Source organism: Colletotrichum jinshuiense, chromosome 5 (assembly GCF_051148585.1).
Source record: "Colletotrichum jinshuiense chromosome 5, complete sequence".
Classification (NCBI taxonomy): Eukaryota; Fungi; Ascomycota; class Sordariomycetes; order Glomerellales; family Glomerellaceae; genus Colletotrichum; species Colletotrichum jinshuiense.
In genome coordinates, this window is record NC_139312.1 from 4,807,417 (window position 1) to 4,826,220 (window position 18,804).

At 51.9% G+C, this 18,804-nt stretch overlaps 4 protein-coding genes across 4 annotated transcripts; 1 reads left to right on the forward strand and 3 right to left on the reverse strand.

Annotated features, from left to right (window-relative positions):
* Nucleotides 1-2,015: 2,015 nt before the first annotated feature.
* On the reverse strand, nucleotides 2,016-3,734 carry EsH8_V_001145 (ankyrin repeat domain-containing protein; the record flags this gene model as incomplete). The annotated part of the gene is made up of 1 exon (XM_083273661.1): nucleotides 2,016-3,734. One exon carries the CDS (start codon nucleotides 3,732-3,734, stop codon nucleotides 2,016-2,018), a length of 1,719 nt encoding a protein of 572 aa, XP_083126376.1.
* Nucleotides 3,735-4,543: 809 nt separating this feature from the next.
* On the reverse strand, nucleotides 4,544-6,795 carry EsH8_V_001146 (transient receptor potential ion channel family protein; the record flags this gene model as incomplete). Its single annotated transcript, XM_083273662.1, has 2 exons — nucleotides 4,544-4,577; nucleotides 4,634-6,795. 2 exons carry the CDS (start codon nucleotides 6,793-6,795, stop codon nucleotides 4,544-4,546), a joined length of 2,196 nt encoding a protein of 731 aa, XP_083126377.1.
* A 3,275-nt stretch (nucleotides 6,796-10,070) lies between these two features.
* Nucleotides 10,071-12,815, reverse strand: EsH8_V_001147 (putative transcription factor; the record flags this gene model as incomplete). Its single annotated transcript, XM_083273663.1, has 8 exons — nucleotides 10,071-10,587; nucleotides 10,646-10,896; nucleotides 11,028-11,465; nucleotides 11,515-11,810; nucleotides 11,867-12,354; nucleotides 12,418-12,536; nucleotides 12,604-12,627; nucleotides 12,687-12,815. The coding sequence occupies 8 exons, from the start codon at nucleotides 12,813-12,815 to the stop codon at nucleotides 10,071-10,073; spliced, it is 2,262 nt and encodes a 753-aa protein (XP_083126378.1).
* A 1,441-nt stretch (nucleotides 12,816-14,256) lies between these two features.
* Nucleotides 14,257-18,685, forward strand: EsH8_V_001148 (multidrug resistance protein 1, 2, 3; the record flags this gene model as incomplete). The annotated part of the gene is made up of 9 exons (XM_083273664.1): nucleotides 14,257-14,439; nucleotides 14,492-15,162; nucleotides 15,231-15,510; nucleotides 15,580-15,726; nucleotides 15,994-16,874; nucleotides 16,995-17,543; nucleotides 17,602-17,717; nucleotides 17,769-17,959; nucleotides 18,008-18,685. The coding sequence occupies 9 exons, from the start codon at nucleotides 14,257-14,259 to the stop codon at nucleotides 18,683-18,685; spliced, it is 3,696 nt and encodes a 1,231-aa protein (XP_083126379.1).
* Between the last annotated feature and the right edge of the window lie 119 nt (nucleotides 18,686-18,804).

The window sequence follows — 18,804 nt, forward strand, 5'->3', positions numbered from 1 at the left end:
AATACTGGGAGCTGTTCCCTGATGCCACAACTAACTCTTCCCAAATTCTATCTCTCCATCTGAGGTCGCGGGAAATGCGAAAAGCATATGCCCAGTTCTTGATCCGTAGCTGCAACTCTCTCGCCACATCCAGCACTCCACTTCCAGTGAGAGAACCGTCGATAGAGTAATTAACTGGCGGTTTGGCATGCAGTTCAGCAGCACGACTGAAAATGCTGCTGTTCCATAAAATGAGATAAGGGTCCTGTCGAATAAGACTGGGCAGTTCGCTCCACTTCTGGCTTCCTGCAAATAGTATTGGATGCCCCGGGCGAGGCTTGAGTGAAGGTTGAAATGCAGGTAGTTGCTGAGTCTTTTCATCCTTCATTGAAGAGACGGGCAAAAATGCTGGAGGCGCAGACTGGAAACCGGGACTATAAACAGGGATGCCATGTTTGCTGTGAGAAACGAAAGGAAACTGGGTGCGAAAGCTGACATGTTCAGCTGGATATCGCCAAGACGATTGAACACCCGCAAAGAGTGTTAAAGAAACAAGACACAAAACCAGGGCGAACTGCAACGGCCTCGCTGATTTTTTGTTCATGGTGTAGTCGACCATGCCTGCTTCGGGGATGATTTATTACATGAGGCCGTGCAATTGTTAGTTGATATGTTAGTGCTGTAACGAAAACGGAGACTTAAAACCCACAAAGGCTAACCACGCTTGACGGAATTCGCACAACGTGCAGGGGTGAGTTTTCTGTACCTCAACGATTGTGCCCGCCCAATGTTCAAGAACAGAATCCACCACGCCAGTGCGAGAAAATATGATTACAGTGCTCCATTCTGTGTGGATGTGCGTGCATATGCACGCATTTGCAGTCGTCGAGCCCAAATGTGCTGGGTGAAGGATTTCATGCTAATGCGTGATGGTGAGGGCGGCAGAATAAGCGCAGTTCATGCTGGCACGTGGTGGCAATAGTGAGATTTCATAACCAATGGCTGAGACGATATTTGAACGAGATGTAATTAGGCAAGATTCGCGACAATATCCCGCAGCGTTTTTCTGCCACGTCATCCCGCAGCCCTTTGAACTCCATAATCCAACACGGTTCCGCTTATTCGAATTTGGCTGTTCAATTTTGCTACTTTCTATCACAGAAGTTCTCACACAAAACTGTCTATTATATTATTGTCACGTTTTACCCATAATGCCGATCGGGAACAGACGATGTTTGCGTTGTTTGGCGATGCCTTTGGTCCTTTTTGGACAAATGCTTGCATCGATAGCTGGCTTTAATTTTACTGTTCAACCGTCTGACCAAAAAGGCCGGGGGACATAATCATCGACCGCAAGCCTCTGACTACAAAGATTCACGCAGGTATCATCCGATGTGTAAAAACACTTCGCGACAATCCCCTGCTTACGTGTGATGGGTTCATCGCTAAGGTTACGAGCTTACATCAGGTGACCAGTAAAGAAAATGGGCAAGTTGTCAATATAACGCTTTCTGTTGAATAATACTATTTCTTAGCTGCTGAGTTGAACGCAGTTTACCTGCTTGGCTTAAAACCAGCAGCCTCAGCCAGGTCAAGCGTGAAGGGAATATCCAGTTTTCAAAGTTTGCAAAAGAATGCTTTACAAAGCATTTTGTAATGAAACATATCAAATCTCTAGAGACTTACCACTGGCTTGGAAACTGACCAAAAAATACGGTATCGATGTTTAACCAGTCGACACTCTAGCCACGCCATGTTTCAAATAGCACTGGTCTCGAACCAAACATATGCATTAGTCCACCTATTGAATTTCGCAGCTTTCTCGTATCTATCACGATCTAGTCTGTGTGACTTGCATCTACACAATACCTTGAACAAGCATTAGCATCCGGAGAGTGGGGCTGGTAAATTGAGATGATGTTGTGGTATGTGCGCTATGTCTTGGCATGACTATATACGGCAAATGTGCTTCTTACCGTGTCTGCCTTACCTTTGCTGTCCCAACGGCTGCGACTGACGCTCGCATAAGAACTGCCTTAGAACCCCGCGCCAGCAGCTAGCAGGATCTCAATGAGATTGTCAACGATCCCAGGCTGCCTTGCTAAGAACTTCGATTCGGCCGCCATTCTAGCGGGGGAGATTGAGATACCGTCCACGTCCACGGACGAAACATCGACGCCGTGCGCCAGCAACGTTTTGACGACACCGACTGCACCACGCTCGGCTGCCCAGTACAAAGGCGTCAGGGCGGGCCGAATGACCATCCTCTGGGTTGACGGATCGGCCATGGCGCGTCGCAACCGGTAGCCCCAGGGAAGGCCGAGCGAAGGAACAACCAAATCGGCGGCTGGGCTCAATAGACGAGCGCGGGCTTCTGGGTTGACGCCGCGAGCTATCATGTCATTGGTGAGGTCAGCTGCCACGCCGCTTGTGTCAGTGTCGTAATGGAGCGCGAGGCCATGGAGCGGCGTCCACCCCTCATCTGTTGTGACGTTGGCATCAGCGCCGTGAGAGAGAAGAAACCGAGCCGCGCGCATCACTTCGGCGGGTGACCTGACCGGCTTGGATGGATTCCATTCGATCGGAGTCAGAGCGCACATCAAGGGTGTCCAGCCGTTGGAGTTCTTCGCGTTGATATCCAAACCTTGAGCAAGCAGAAACTCCATCATCTCAATGCCGCAACCAGCGGCGGCAAAGTGCAACATGTTCTCCCCATTGGGGGTTGTTAGCTGCAGGAGGGAGTCCCGGTCTTGGGCTGGACGAGAGGATAGGTATAGGCGGAAAAGACGCAGATCCAATCCAAAAGCCGCCCAGTGTAACGGACACTCACCTTCATTGTCCGGCTGAGACACGGAAGCGCCATGTTGCAGCAGCAGCCGTATCGCAGTCTCGTTTAAAAAACTGGTATTGGCTTGACTTGATCCCACCGGCAAGGCGAGGACATGCAGAGCAGACTTGCCAGCGCCGTTGGTCTTGTTCGGGTCTACGCCCTTTGCGAGTAGCGTCTTAAGTGCGCCTGTAAGATTTGCATTGTAGGCGACGGTGTATAACAGAGGCGTGTTGTTTGGAGATGAATTAGGGTCCGCTCCGGCATCAATCAACAACGCAATCAGCTGTTGCTGGTCAATGTAATCGATGCCCTCGTACTTGACTTTATACTCGCCAGAGAGCATCATCTTCTGGGCCGTAGCGATATGCAGCGCCTCTTGAAGGGTTGCTTGCTCGAACGATGCATTGTTCAGGAGCAAAGTAACCACTGCCAAGTGCCATCTCCGCGCAGCCCACAGCAGCGCCTCGGTCTTCAGCTGCTGCGACCAACCGTCCCACTGATCCAGCAAATCTTCGACAACAGCAACGTGTCCAAAGGTCGCCGCCACAACGAGGCATGTTTGAAACGGCTTGACCCCATGCACGTGGTTTTCTGGGGAACAAACTGTCCAGAGACGCTTGACGACATGCCGATGCCCTTTCAGGGCGGCAAATCCGATGGCCGTGAGCCTCAACTCGCCGTAGCTCACAAGAAGAGGATCCGCACCGGCCGCTAGTAGCAGCTCTCCGGCGTCCAAGTTGCCGCACCATGCGGCGAAATGAACCGGTGGACCGAATCCAGGGTGGGAATAGTTGATGTTTGGGGCGGGCGAGGCACGGAGCAGGTGCCGTAGATGCCGGATATCATCATCGCGGATGCATGCATGCAACGCCTCGTCGGCAGTATCGAAATATTCGTAAAGCCGGTTCTCTATGCCTTCGTTCATCGCAATTGTTGAATCAAGGAAATAATATGTGGCTGCCTTGTGTAATGGTTGAGTGACGGAAAGATGAAGTGGGCAAGCCTTGACGACAGATAAAGGTACTTTACTATTGCTACTCTGACTCAGCAATAAGGCCGCCTCCAATGATGTGCTGGCAGATGCCTCGACCCGCTCGTAGCAAGTCTATAAGATCAACCCTCGAGATTAACGCTAGCTGTATCTATCGCAAATGGTCTAGCTAGCTGTTATATCGAGACCAATCTAGGAGTTGTTTTGCTGGTGCAGTAGCGATATGCGTAATAGCATCCAAGTTCTAAGTAAGGACCCTTGCAGATAGAAACGCAGACTCCGGGATCGTAGCGACTGAAGACAGCTATCTTTGGGGTTACATTCGGCGGATCTAGTCCTGGTCGACTTTTAATGACCGCTTTGCTGATATGTTCTCCATCAAGTGTCACATCAACGATGTGGCTCATGCTGTGGAGATCCATCCCGAACAAGGCCTGTAGACATGGTAGTGAAAAAAACATATGCACCTACTTGTCTGACTGATGCTTGCGTCGAGTAGTTAGTTCCATGCTGTAGCTACTTAGATCATGCTGCCCGAAACGCTCATTAAACATTAGATATGTCAATTGTTTAACTGGATAATGATCCGCTGCATTGCATACGCTGTAACCAAGGAAACAAGAATGGGCGGCACCCAATGACCTATACGCTAATTGAAGTCTAACGTAAAGTAAGGCCTTTTGTAGGTAGGCAGACCAGGAACTAATTAATACAACAAAAGAATGGCGAGCAGCTCGTCGCTCTCAGTGATCGTACCCAGCGCCTCGTTGCCATGGACTACGGCAGATGTTAGCTAGTGCGTATGGGTATAGAACTGCCGTGCGGCGGCTTACCTGTTGTTATTTTGCAACCGAAACTCGTGCATATTTTGGCCCATCTGGTTTGCAAAAGGACTTGTCGGATAATCGTTTGCGGGCTGTGAGTGTGGCGTGACCGGCGTGCGGGGCCGCATCGACGAGTCCGCCGGGAACATGGGGACCGAGGGGGTCACCGCGGGCGCGGCACCGGGCGACGGAAGCACCGCAAGCTCGTGGGTGTCGCCGTTGGGCGGCCGGTACGATGCGTTCTGGGCCATGCCGCCCTCCATATCCTTCTCGGCGAAGCGTAGGGACTCCCTGCGGTTCGAGTCGTCCTCGTCCAGGTCCAAGAGGCCCTTGTTCTCCGTCCGGTCGCCCTTGCCGGTGACGGCCGGGTCGACGAGCTGCGACGGCTGCGTCGTCGGCTTGCCCTTGACGCGCCAGAAGACGAGGATGCTCGAGATCATGACCATGAGGAGCAGGACGAGGGCGAAGACGGCGTTGACGATGAAGAGCACGACGCCGACGGCGCCGACGACGATGCCGGGGGTGCCGAAGATGTTGGTGAAGATGAGGAGGAAGACGGCGTTGATGAAGTTGATGGCGTAGATGGAGATGTTGAAGGAGTTGGTCGACTTGTCCATGAAGGGCTTGAGCACGCTCACGGCGATGAGGGCGGCGGCCTCGATGATGATGAGCGCGATGGCCTGGCCGACGCCGACGCCCTGGCCGAAGGCGACGACGGCAGCCTTGACAAAGATGTAGGCGATGAAGGGGACGATGAAGTAGTATGCGGTCGCGCGGTACTGGACGTAGAGGAAACCCCACTTGTTGATGATGGCAGGGTTGGAGAAGAGGACGTGGGCCGGGTTTTGGTGCGTGAGAATGGACTCCTTGGCGATGCGGATGACCTTGAACGAGGCCCAGATAAGGGTGAAGAGCGTGCCGAACAAGAAGACCACGGCGAGGACCACGAGAGCGGGCGAGTCGATCTGGACGAACTCCCACAGGCACAGCACGGCGATCTGCGGGAAGCCGATGAGGCAGAGGCGGAACAGGATGCCCTTGAGCGTCGTCTTCCAGTCGCGGCGGAACTCAAGGAAGCGGTCCTTCTTGCTCCAGTTGTTCTTGACGGCGATCTCGGTGCCGTAGCGGAAGGCGGCGACGCCGAGGACGGTGAACAAGACGAAGGCGCAGTACACAATCAGGCCGGTCAGGAACAGGTTCGTCGTCTCGATCTTGGCCCTGAACGCCACGCGCTGGATGCCGTAGACGACGTACGACCCGTTCTCGAGCTTGATGTTGGCGCGCTTCGTGATGGCCGCGAGGCCGCGCTTGACGGGGCTGGAGTCGAGCAGCTCGACGGAGCGCTTCGAGACTTGCACCGACACGCTGCGGACCGAGTCGAGCAGGCGCGCCGCCTCGCCGCCGGTGGAACGCTGGTACCACGTGCACAAGGTCTGCATCCAGCCCAGGTGCACGATGCCCATGGACCACTGGAAGTTCTGCGTCCAGGCCTGCACGATGGGGGGCATGTCGACGCCGCTGAGGCCGAGGAGGGCCTGGGACTGGAAGTAGCCAAAGAGGGAGAGGGCGTTGGCGGCGAGGTGGGCGGCGGCGTCGGTGTGGCCCATGGCGGAGATGATGCCGGCGGAGCCGAGGCCGAGGCCGGCGATTACGGCGGTGGCCCATTTCACGCCGACGAGGTCGACGGTCTTGCCGTTGGAGAAGTCGGCCTCGACGCAGGCGACGGTCTCGTCCGTGTCGGTCAGGTTGACCAGGGCGCGGATGGTGGCGTCGAGGTCGGGGATGGTGTAGGCGATGCCCGGCACGGTGTCGAGCTTGTCGCCGATTTCAAACGAGAACTCCATGTCGATCTTGCCGGGCTTCATGGGGCAGAGGCCCTGGAGGTTGGCGGTGCACGGGTCGATGGTCTGGCGCATGTACTCGAAGCCGTAGATGCGCAGGGCGACGTCGAAGATGGCCTTGCCCTCGATGGAGACAACGGCGGCGACGTTGGCCGTGACAGATCCATTGTCGGCCGAGACGACGACGTTGAAGAGGCTGGCGGAGAAGTCGGACTCCTTTTGGCAGTTGTTGAGCGAGAGCGACTGGAGGATCCGTTCCGCAAAGGCGGAGGGGAGGAATGCGACGAGGGACGCGTAGATGAGGTAAGGAAAGACTGCGGTGAGTTTCATTTGAAATAAGAATCGCTGGGCGAGGGGAGAAAGGTTTGTCGTCGACGGTTCAGATCAAGCCGAGCTTCACTGTGAGGCGGGCGTCGGTCAGCAAGGCGAGAGAGAGGACACTGCTTCGCACGAAGCTCGACTTACGACGATTTTGACTTGAGAGTCGAACGATTTACGAAATTACTTAGAAAGAGAAAGGGTCTAAAGAGCGTGGACCCCTGAGCAAATGAACGGCGAGTAAGGCGACTGGCTGGCTTGAATGCAATGAACGGAAAGACACTGTTTTCACAATGGCAAAGGGCGCATTTAGACGTTGTTCAAACGCAACGTTAAAGTCCAGTCCAGTCGCTCGGGAAAATCAAATCAAAATCGCGTTAAGGAAAGTATTGACCGGCTGGGCTGGAGCAAGAGTCTCGTCGTATGACGGAAGATTGGGTCGACCAGCTTTTGAACCAGGAGGGGGATGGGCGGTGGATAATAGGGGATATGGGGCCGTCGCACAAATTGGGCGCAGGCGTTTCGCCAAGGTGCCCAGTGCCGTTTGGTGCATGCAATTTCTCGATACGCGGCTACGCCGCACCTAGTCATCTTGGAATGGAGGCGGAGCACGCTTTACTGTGGAGACCCAAGACATGGTTGAAGATTTACTGTTACAAGTCTTCATAGAGGACCCATAGACGTTATCCAGACTCATGTCGTGTCACTTCACCTGAATATAAGATGAAAGGACAGAGGCTGTTGCGACAATCGCTCATCCTGCCAACTCTCTTACTAACCAACACGGGCCGAGCCACCCGTTCATAAGTTAATAATACCTTATGTTTGGATAGTATGTACTAAGCCCGCTCGTGATAATGGGTTGCCGAACGCCCCCCTGTCTTCGTCCTGTGATTGGCTATACATTCGGCCGTCCCTGCAATTAATTATCCGAGATTGAAGCCAGGTAGGCTGCCCCAGTCAAGGGCCTGCACAGCTGGCCTCGTTACTGTGAATGAGGCTCCAGTACTCCAGCCCTGCTGGACGGAACTCACATCGCCTTCACCATCGAATGCTCCAATGCAGGAGAGATGGACGCCACCAGACCAGGTTTGGGAGACATGTAAAGGAACAAGAAGCAGCATTTGCCGACTCTAGAGGGAGTAGCCTACTGTGGGCACCGCGATCATTTGCAATGCGAAGGTCTTGTACTTGGTGGAGGAACCGCGTAGTTGCGTCTTCAACCCATCGATGAGCCTATGCCAACTTATTCAGTCGCGAATAGCAAAGAAACAGGGGATGCCGTAAGCCGTTAAGCCAAGACCTGCTGGATGCTGGAAAGCTCGGATGGGGGACTTGGCCCGTGCATATAAACGATGCAAAGCCGCTGGCGTGGGATGTGGATAACATCCGACGGCCCCCTTGGGAAGAGAGAGAGGGCAGGCAAACGCGGTGTTGAAGGGTGGACCAATTCACGCCATGGTAGCTGAGCTCGGATGGGCACTGACAAACACGGGCCTGACGCGGCATCACGTGACTTGTCATAATGCCCCCTGGACGTACAAGTAGGGAACGTCACTTTCAAGGGTATGTACGGATACAGACACCGAGAACACAAACTGCATCCTAGCATCCTAGACAAACCAACAACGGTGGACTCCAACTGCGTCAGAGGTCAGGACTGCCTCACAACACTTTCCTAACTACCTCCAGAAGACAACTACTTGGAGACCAGAACTCCATGCCCTCAGACGACACGTATGGCAAGAACTGGAATATATCGACTGCGATACTCCCAAGAGCATCAAGGAGACAGAGTCTGGCACCGCTTTTCTGCCTTCAAAATAAAAAATTTTTTGCCAATGGACAGGGTCCTGCGCGCTATTGCATGTTCATGATTTAGCAGCTCGCCTAGGTTGTTTCTTTCTTTCGTTGGCAGCACGTCACTGTAAATCCTTCAGTGGCTCTCGGCAGCCTTGGTTCTGCCCCTTACATAGTCTCTGCGACAAACTCGATCTCGAGAAATGTTTTTGTTCAATTTCAGGCATCGATATCCTTTCAGGTGATTGACAAATCCCTTCGGTTTAGATCTCTGACAAATCAAGAACTGCAGCCCGAGCGACGTAGTATTGACGCTCGTGGCCGCTAGCCAAAAATCTTCCATCTAGAGTACAGTCGAGTTAACTGTATTAAGTAACAGTGCCGGGACCTAACGCTTGTTGCCTGCTTATTACATCCTTTTGACGCATCCCACAGAGCGACAAGGTTACCAAAAACCTGTTGCCATAGCAAAATGTCATGTGTGACGGTGATGACTCCCTGCGTCTTAATTTACCACCAATTGCGGCGACAACACAAATTTGGCCCGACAGCGCAAATCAGACAAGACTGAATGACTAGGCATCGAAGACCCTCCATTCGAACCATACTCAACTGGAGCGCAACGCCCCGGGCATCGAACGAGTCTACACACCCCTCTTGCAGAGCGCCATGAAATGTCTTCCCGACCCGACCAGCTCAACATCTTTACCCCTTGGACCAGAGAATATTCAATAACTTCAGACGATTCATCCCCGGCTGGGGACGCTGGCTGATCAAATACGACTCCTATGCCGCGTTACTAGTGGACTGATGTGAGGCTGTCTTCCCGTGCGAGTCTAAACTGGATATGTCTCATCATGCGGAAAGTCAGTAAAATCCTAGATATGGGCAGAAATGGCTAAGATACCGCACTGAATTGATTTAGTATCTAGGTCACAGGATGAGGACATCAACAACTTGACACCGTTATTCGCGCGCTTTCTGCGGGAGGAACTCAAACCTTGGAGGGTAGCTTGGGCACGTTTTTGAAAGGTCTCAACTGTGTCTCGAAAAACATATCCAACCATCTTTTTTGCCGACTTCTCAACGCCTTGGTTCCAGGGAAATAAACTTTTTTCAAATACACTATGGCAACATGGCATGACGGCTGTGAAAAGTTAATACACGATGCCGGAGAATCTTGGGCCCTTTCTGCTAACGATAAGTCCTCCATCGGCAACGAGATGATGTGAACAAAGTCACTTCAGACTAGGGGAAACCTAGTATAGTTAGCAGTTGTTGATAATGCTATAGTATGTTGCATCTATCCATTCCTACTGTTCCAATTCACTACTAATAATTGATTCAGTATTCAGGATGTTTTCAGTTATTGCAATGGAATATGCCGCTGAGCTGTAATTGCTGTTTCGTATATCGCTCGTTTATTAAACATGTTATCGGCTTACCAAAGTGAATATGATTGTCGTATATACCGTTTTAAACCCACTTTAGAAGTAGCTATCTTCTAGAGCCCTCATCATCTGATCATTCATATACAACCAATTCCCAAGCTGTGCGCCTTGCTCATCAATCTCCATACTCAAGTCTCCAGTCATACCGGAATACCCAGTGACCCAATCAGGCGTCTCACCGAGCATAGTCTCTGGACCAACTCTAGAGCCTTCCAAGCTAGAGAACGGCGTCTGAGCCACGCCTTGGGGGTTCATCGAGATTGGCGTCAGTGCCGCATCCGGTTGTCGGACCATAAGCGAGGCGTCATGCACCGGTTGGCTCATTCCTGCATTTGTATTTTTCAACTCAAGCTTGAGGTAACTGCAAGCAACATCATAGAGAACCTTGAAGAGACGCGACTCCTTTTTGATGCCAATGGAGAAGGAATCGGTGGAGGCGGACTGAAGGGTCTCAATGAGTCCCTCAAGAAGTTTGAGATCGCTTTTGTTACGTGTCTCGATGATGTGGCAAAAAAGAACGATAAAAGGAACGAAAGGTGAATTCAAGAGAGCCCTGTGATTACAATTTGTCAGACTTGGGAATATGCTAAGGCAGGATCCAATACACTTACCAATTCACATAAGTCTCAAGAAATTGTTCCTTGATATCAGTTACAACAGCCATACACCTCTGATGCTCTTCAAGAGCCTGCCGGGCGCTGGCAATACATTCTTTTCCGAAGATGGTAGAATCGTTTGATTCGGCAGGGATGGCGCGATAAATGAGACAGAAAAGTGACAAGTGGGTGACTCTGGTAGTTGAGAGGAAGGCGACATAGAAGTTTTCCCCGATCGCGTGGCGCATCGCCTCCATGTAGTGTCTCTGCAGGTTTGTTAACACCTTTGCACTGGCCGTAATCTCGGCTGGCAGTTGCCAAACGGGCAAGTAGGCCGCAGGTTACTCGGGAGAAGACAGAAGGAATCAGGTGGCTTATACACCCAGAGCCGACGTACCTCACCTGCAAAAATCTTGGTCCTGTGTTCTTCGAGGGCCGCAGCAAGCCGTCTTGCGCGGGAAGTTCTAACAGCTTGCGGCTGGATCAGAGCAGCAGGGCTGTATATCTGGTCATAGACCATGCCCTGTAAGCGCGCGAGATCTGCCCATTTGTGCAGTTGTCCGAAGATGGCCATGTCCGATCTCGAGTCCACAATAGGGTGCGGGACGGTGATATCGCTGTCGCGAATGACTGAAGACCGACCGAGTCGTAGAGAGAGCTGCTTTTCCTGCACATATATAAGCCAGAACATCTTGATCTTCATTGTCCTATCTTCGTTGCTGTCTTGGGCCATTGCAATAATGTTGTGCATGCCCTGCGTTTGGCACATGTGAGATGCAGTCGCGATGAAATTCCAAGCAGCAGATGGCTGGCAGGTGTCGAGGCAGTACATGCCCTGCGCGAAGCGTTAACAGACTTCCGATTCATGAGGTTGGCGGACGTACGGCAAGGAACATAGCACACGTTGATTCCACCGTGGAAGGTTGGTGAAATGGGAGGTTGGAGAGCACGGTTTCGAGATTATCCCGGCAGACGATGGCCTGGGCCTCAAAATCTGACTGCTTTTGGGAGTCCGTGGTTGCATTTTTGCACTCCAGGAATAGCCAGTACAGCCCCGCGTTGACAATGATAAGGTCGGCATACGAAGCGTCGCCCGGGGAGTAGACCTTGAGAAAATACTCGGTAAAAGACGAGATAGAATTCGCCTCGTGGTTCCAGAAAAAGCGGACACGGGGATGCTCTATGGAATTTACAATCAACATGCATTACGAAACGAGATGGTGGATCCGCCCGTACCTTTGGCCATCCTCAGACAGATGAAAGCCGACTCGACTGGGGGCATTGGGAGGTTACGGATGTTGAACCCGTGCTCCAATGTTCTAGCATGGGGATATAAGTAATCGGCTTCCTGCTGGCTCGAATGCTTCCCCACGGTACGGCTCAGGGAGTCCAGAACAGAAGCCATCTCGCCGGTGATGTCGACTGAAGGCTTGTTGACGACGGCATCTTGGAGAAACTGGTTGGCGAAAGCAGCTTGGGCTGACAGGGAGGACTCCCCCTCATACTTCAAAGTTGGTGTGGGGAGCATGCTTCCAGCGCGACTGGTTGATGATGAGGGCGTCGTGTGATGTCCTGACGTCAGGTTGGAGGAGGCCGCTGCCGTGGAAGATGAATGTGGGGTGAAGGGAGAGGCGGAGGGAGCAGAGTAAGGACTGCTCTTCATACTTTCTAGCGCTTGGCCAAACTCTTCTAGTTTTTTTGCGATGTGGTCAATCTTGTTTTCGCTGGGGAGGGGAGGGGGATAAAAGTCAGTAGTGAGATGCATTGGCCGCGATGCTCGCACTCACTATAGCTCCGAGATGAAGACGCGTTGTCGCTTCTCTTTGGGCTTTTGTCTCCTGGGATAAGTGCATGGAACGCCTGTTCGAATGCAATAGGAACATGGGCGTTTTCGGTCGCAACGCACCTGAGATGGCCATGTCAGTGAGTCCGCTGCAGAAGGAACTGAAAGTTGAATGGCGGGATTGCCATACCTTTCGATGGCGACAGCGATCACACTGAGCCCAGTGAGCCCCGGTCAGCGGTTGAGCAGAATATGGAATGGAATCTGACTTGCAGAAATGGTAGACAGGAAATTGCTGTCGTCATCATTATTTTCCTCATCGTCCTCGTTGGCCTCATGAGCCTCATGAGCCTCAAGGGTTGGCCCAAGTGAGGCCTTGGTATTTTCGGGCTCCATTTGCATGCTGATGTTAGGCTTGGATTGATTTGGTGATGTCGTCGCTACGGCTTACTTGACCGAGAGTAATACCAAGCACCGAGAGGCTCCAGGGCAGTTGAGAAGGGCCGGGCCGGGAGCCGAGGTGGGAACACGGCAGCAATACAGCAATGCTGGCCAGTGTTGGATGCTACGTATGAAGGAGCAGGAGATTCTCAGCACACCGTTTTGGCCGAGTTGGGATGCCGCTGGCAGCGAGATGGATTCCCACACACCTAACCGAAGCGCAAACCGAAAGCGCAAAGCGAAAGCGAAACCCAATACGAATGTTAGTTTTGTGGACCTCTGTTTCACTGATCTGATGCTTAGTATCGTGCGTCACGTGTTTTGGATATAGAAGAGTAAAGAAAGAGAGTTGCTGCTGCGGATTCGTCTCCTGGATGTACTCTTTTCAGTAGCCGCGTCATTGGTAAATGCCATCGCAGTGGATTGCCAATTTCCCTCATGGCACACGAAGCCAGTGGCCAGAAGTATCCGGCCCTAAGTACAGTGTATACTTAGTCCTCTACACAGCCTTAATAAGCATCTCGGTCTCGGAATATCACTTGTTCCATATATAGACCACTGTAATTGACCACTGCCAGCACTATAGAGACCCTATGCTCACGACCACTTCCACTATACTATGTGAGCCACACTAACATGCTTACTTAATCATACAGTGCCATTCACTATTCTCTGGCGCTGTCTTTGTAGAAGAGTTGGATAGAGTGGGCTTATCTTTGGGTAGGGGGTGCGGTGCTGCGGAATCTTGGCATCCCGCGCTCCGCAGCCGTCAGGCGCTTCGGCCACGGTGCCTTAGTATTCCGCTCCGCAGCGCCGCCTGGTATCAGTATGACCTCGGATTCCATCAATACGCGGGTTAGGGTGCGGTCGTGGTCGTGGGCTTCGGAATCCCCGCTACTAAATTCAATGGGGGTTACCAATCACCCTTCTCCCTATATTCTGTGGCAGGCTGTGTTTGCAAGTTTATTGCTAGCCAGGATTCATCGTTGTAGATAACCTTTGACCAACTTTCGGATTACACACTCCTTTTCCCCTTACTTCTGGTTTAAATCTTTAAAGCTCCCTGCCACACTCTCTGCCATCCTTTCCTTTTTTCATGCAGCTACTAATTCAACATTCATCTGGTCCCATTTTCTTCCCGTCCCATCCCATCAGTCGCCTTTGACCTTTGAATCGATGCACTAGCAACCCTGCCACCCTCCTCCGGCCCGTCTCCTGGCTCAACGAGTCGTCACTTCAACATGGAGAAAAAAGAAGTAGCATTGGATTCGACAGCAGTCGATTTATCGACGAGATCTGACCAGAATGACGAAAAAAGGACCTCGGGTTTTGCAGCATTTCTGGTGAATATTCAATTCCCGTCGCTCCATACCTTTCATCGCAGCAAATAGGCTGACCGTGCATGCCACAGCGCGTATTCACTTATGGTCAAACCCTTGACTATGTCCTCGAATCCATTGCCATTCTCGCCGCTATCGGCTCTGGCGTGGCCAGTGCATTGATGAACCTTGTCATCGGCCAGCTGATGAACATCATGAGCGATCCTACGCTCAGCACCAGAGAACCAGAAGTGTTTATGGCTGCAGTCAGCAAGAACGCGTAATTATTAATTGTCTACTCGCACCCCCCGCATCCAGCTTACACTTATTAGCCTTTACTTTGTCTACATCGGCATAGCCCGGTTTGGCTTCACTTACATATACTCGACGCTCTTTACATACGTCGCCTTCAGGCTGACACGCAACATCCGACACTCCTACCTCCGAGCAGCCCTGAGCCAGGAGATCAGCTTTTTCGACCATGGCACCTCTGGTTCCATTTCCATGCAAGCCACGGCCAATGGAAAGCTGATCCAGTCCGGGATCGCGGAGAAGCTAGGCCTTTTTTTTGCGTCCGTTGCCACTTTCTTCGCGGCCTTTATTATCGCTTTTGCCAGTTATTGGAAGCTCACCTTGATTATCATCTGCATCTTGCCGGCTCTGATGCTTGTTGTCGGTGCAATGGCTGCGTTGGACGCGGGCATCGACGCCAAGAATCTCCAAATCCTCGCCCAAGCAGCCACATACGCCGAGAGTGCTCTGAGCAACGTTCGCGCCATAAAAGCATTCAGTCTCGAGTCGAGAATCGCCCATAACTACACTTCTTTCCTCGATAACTCTCGGATACTTGGAGCCAAGAAATCTGGCATATATGGAGTCATGTTTGGGTGGCAATACTTTGTCACTTACGCCGGCATGGGTCTGGCTTTCTGGCAAGGAATTGCTATGATAGCTCGTCAGGAGGTAGATGGCATTGGTACGGTCTTCACGTGAGTCGAGTTCTGTGCTACCAACAATGGCTTTTCTTTTAGTATCGAGCTAAACGTGAACTTTACAGAGTGCTATTCTCAGTCATCATTGGTTCGACCTCAATCAACGGCATTGCTCCCAACATCTCGTCCTTCGTTCGTGCCGCAACTGCAGCTTCAGAACTTTTTGCTCTGATCGACAGAACTTCAGACATAGACCCCTTGGATGAGTCTGGCCAGAAGCCCAATGATATTTCTGGTGTCATTGACATCCAGGGAATCGGCTTCAGTTACCCTACAAGGCCGGATGTACGAGTTTTGGACGACTTTTCTCTCCACATTCCCGCCGGCAAAGTGACAGCCCTCGTGGTAAGGTTCAACATTCCGTCTTACCTCTAAACCATTCTCGTATTTGAGGCAAATCTAATATGCAGATAGGGCACAAGCGGTTCTGGTAAAAGCACCATCATTGGTCTCTTAGAAAGATGGTATAACCCTGCTTCCGGCACTATTAACCTTGATGGAGTCAGTATCCGGGACTTGAACCTCAGCTGGCTTCGAACGACGATGCGACTAGTCCAACAGGTGTGTATTTCGCTGAATAATTCTGCCACAAACACTTGCGTCCTATTTCATCGTCTCATTTGTATTATCTATTATCCACTCCCTCCTTTGCCTTTATTCGCCACTCTTCATAATGCACATCCCCCTACCCTCTCACCTTGGCCTTGAATCTCTACCCAACGATATGATATCACGTCCAAGCAACATGTTCTCGGCCAGGAAGTCATAGCTTAGTCATGTTTCGAAATCGATGCGCGAGACCCAAACTAGCAAACTAACAAGCTACAGGAACCTGTTTTGTTCAATGGCACGGTCTTTGAAAACATTGCCAATGGCCTCGTAGGGACCCCTTGGGAGGCAGCTTCACGGGATGACCAGATGAAACGTGTCGAATACGCTGCAAAGCTTGCTTTTGCAGACGATTTCATCGCCAACCTTCCGGATGGATACGACACGCGTATTGGCGAGAGAGGCGGACTCCTCTCCGGCGGCCAGAAGCAACGAATTGCCATCGCGCGGAGTGTCATCTCCGAACCCAAAATTCTGCTCCTCGACGAAGCGACGAGCGCCCTCGACCCGCACGCCGAAGGCATTGTACAACGGGCGCTGGACAGTGTCTCCAAAGATAGAACCACGATTGTCATTGCCCACAAGCTTGCCACCATCCGGAACGCAGATAACATCGTCGTCATGTCCAAGGGCAAGATCGTCGAGCAGGGAAGGCACGATGATCTGGTGGCCCTTGATGGCGCTTATGCCAAGTTGGTCAAGGCACAGGATCTCTCAGTCGAGAAGAAGGATTCGATCGACGACAACTCTGATAGTGACGAGACAGAGACTGTAGAACCTGTCCAGTCGCTCGCTAAGTACGATACCGCCGTTGTTCAACGACTCGCATCGCAGATGGACGTAGAGGATTTCGAGCTTTACAAGCACACAGGGTTGATCTACACAATTTGGAAAATCATCCGCTCATCCCCTGAAATCAAGGTGTCGTACACGCTTGTATTTATCGCCTGTGTTGTGGGAGGTAAGTTGGCCCCACAGGTGTTATTTTGGGTGTTTGTTAATCGAAACGCCCAGCTGCCGTCTATCCTGGACAGACACTACTGCTTTCCAAAATTATGGAAGTCTTCACTTCTTCAGACATGGTCAGCAAGGGCAATTTTGTGTCTTTGATGTATTTCGTCCTTGCTCTAGGTAGCTTGGCGGTGTACTTCGCCATGGGATGGTCATCGAATGTCATTGCACAGGTGAGTCTTCTAAGAGTACTGTAGACTGAACATCAGACAGCTGACTGTGCCACAGACACTCAGCCTGAACGTCCGTGAGGGTCTTTTGAGGGGAATACTGAGACAGGACCTTCGGTTCTTTGACAGACCAGAGAACACCGTCGGTGCACTCAACAGCCGCATCGACTCCCAGGCGCAGGCTATCCTCGAGCTCATGGGATTCAACGTCGCCTTGGCTTTCTTATCATTCATCAACGTCATTGCAAGCAGCATTCTTTCTATCGCTTACTCTTGGAAGCTTGGTCTGGTCGGTGTCTTCGCCGGCATGCCTCCTCTGCTACTATCGGGCTACGCTCGTATCCGTATCGAAACTTCAATGGATTCCGACATTGACAAGATGTTTTCGGCAAGTGCTTCAATGGCGTCCGAGACTGTTAATGCCATCCGCACAGTTTCTTCTCTGGCAATTGAGAAGAGCATTTTGCAGAGGTACACCAACGAGCTGGACAATGCCATTTCGAGCTCGACCGTGCCGCTTTTTAATATGATGGTTTGGTTCTCTCTCACGCAGTCCATTGAGTTTTTCATTCTCGCCCTTGGCTTCTGGTGAGTTCTTCCCCCTGGTTTGTGAGGTGGCGTCTAGTGCTAAATACAAGTTTTCCAGGTGGGGTTCGAAGCTAGTTTCCCAAGGGGACATCACGTTTCCCCAGTTCATCGTTTCGTTCATGGGCGTTTTCTTCTCTGGCCAAGCTGCCGGCACAATCTTCAGTTTCTCAAGCAGTAAGTGAGCTCTATCCAATGTTGTAGGCAGCGCTAAAACTTCAATTGCAGGTTTTACTAAAGCGAACTCTGCCGCCAATTACTACTTTTGGCTCCTCGGCCTGCAGCCAACTATACAAGAAACAGATGAGAATAAGGACAAGGGCCCAGAAGACGGCTGCAACTCTATAGGTTTCCAAGACGTCCAATTCTCGTACCCCCTTTCCCCCGACAAGCGAGTCCTGAAGGGCGTGTCTCTTACTGTGAGTACTGGCCAAAGGCAGAGAGGACGTTCGACTGACATCCCACAGATTGACCGCGGACAATTCGTTGCTTTCGTCGGAGCCTCGGGCTGTGGTAAAAGCACCATGATTTCCCTCCTTGAGCGCTTCTACGACCCCACCAGTGGCTCCATCAAAATTGACGGCTCGGCCTCACTCACCGAAATCAGCCCTCGCCTCTACCGCAGCAAACTAGCTCTAGTGCAGCAGGAACCGACACTCTTCCCCGGCAGCATCCGCGAGAACATCGCATCAGGTATCGATGTGAGCGCCGAAGAACAGCTCCTCGTCGATGATGACGTGATCGAGACCGCTTGCCGTGCCGCAAATGCTTGGGACTTTATCAGCTCCCTCCCCGAAGGCCTAAACACCCCCTGCGGCCAGGGCGGCAGCCAGCTTTCCGGAGGACAAAGGCAGAGAATCGCCATCGCTCGCGCTCTCGTCCGCAACCCCAGTGTGATCCTTTTGGATGAGGCGACCAGTGCGCTGGATACCGAGTCTGAAAAGATTGTGCAGAAAGCTCTGATGGAGGTTGCCGTCACAGGTGATCGTATCACCATTGCCGTTGCGCACCGTCTGTCGACGATTCGCGAAGCGAACTTGATTTGCGTGTTTTACGGGGGCAGGATTGTTGAGTCTGGCACGCATGATGATCTCATCGGCCAAGGCGGGATGTACAAGAAGATGTGCGAGGCTCAGAGCCTGTAGCTGCCAAGACTGCGGTGGCACTTGGCTTCCCGTGGTGATGGCGTCATTCTCGGCCTTTTAATTCTTTATAGACTTTCGTTTCTTTTTTGCAGGACAGCATTACACACGTGTGCTGAGGC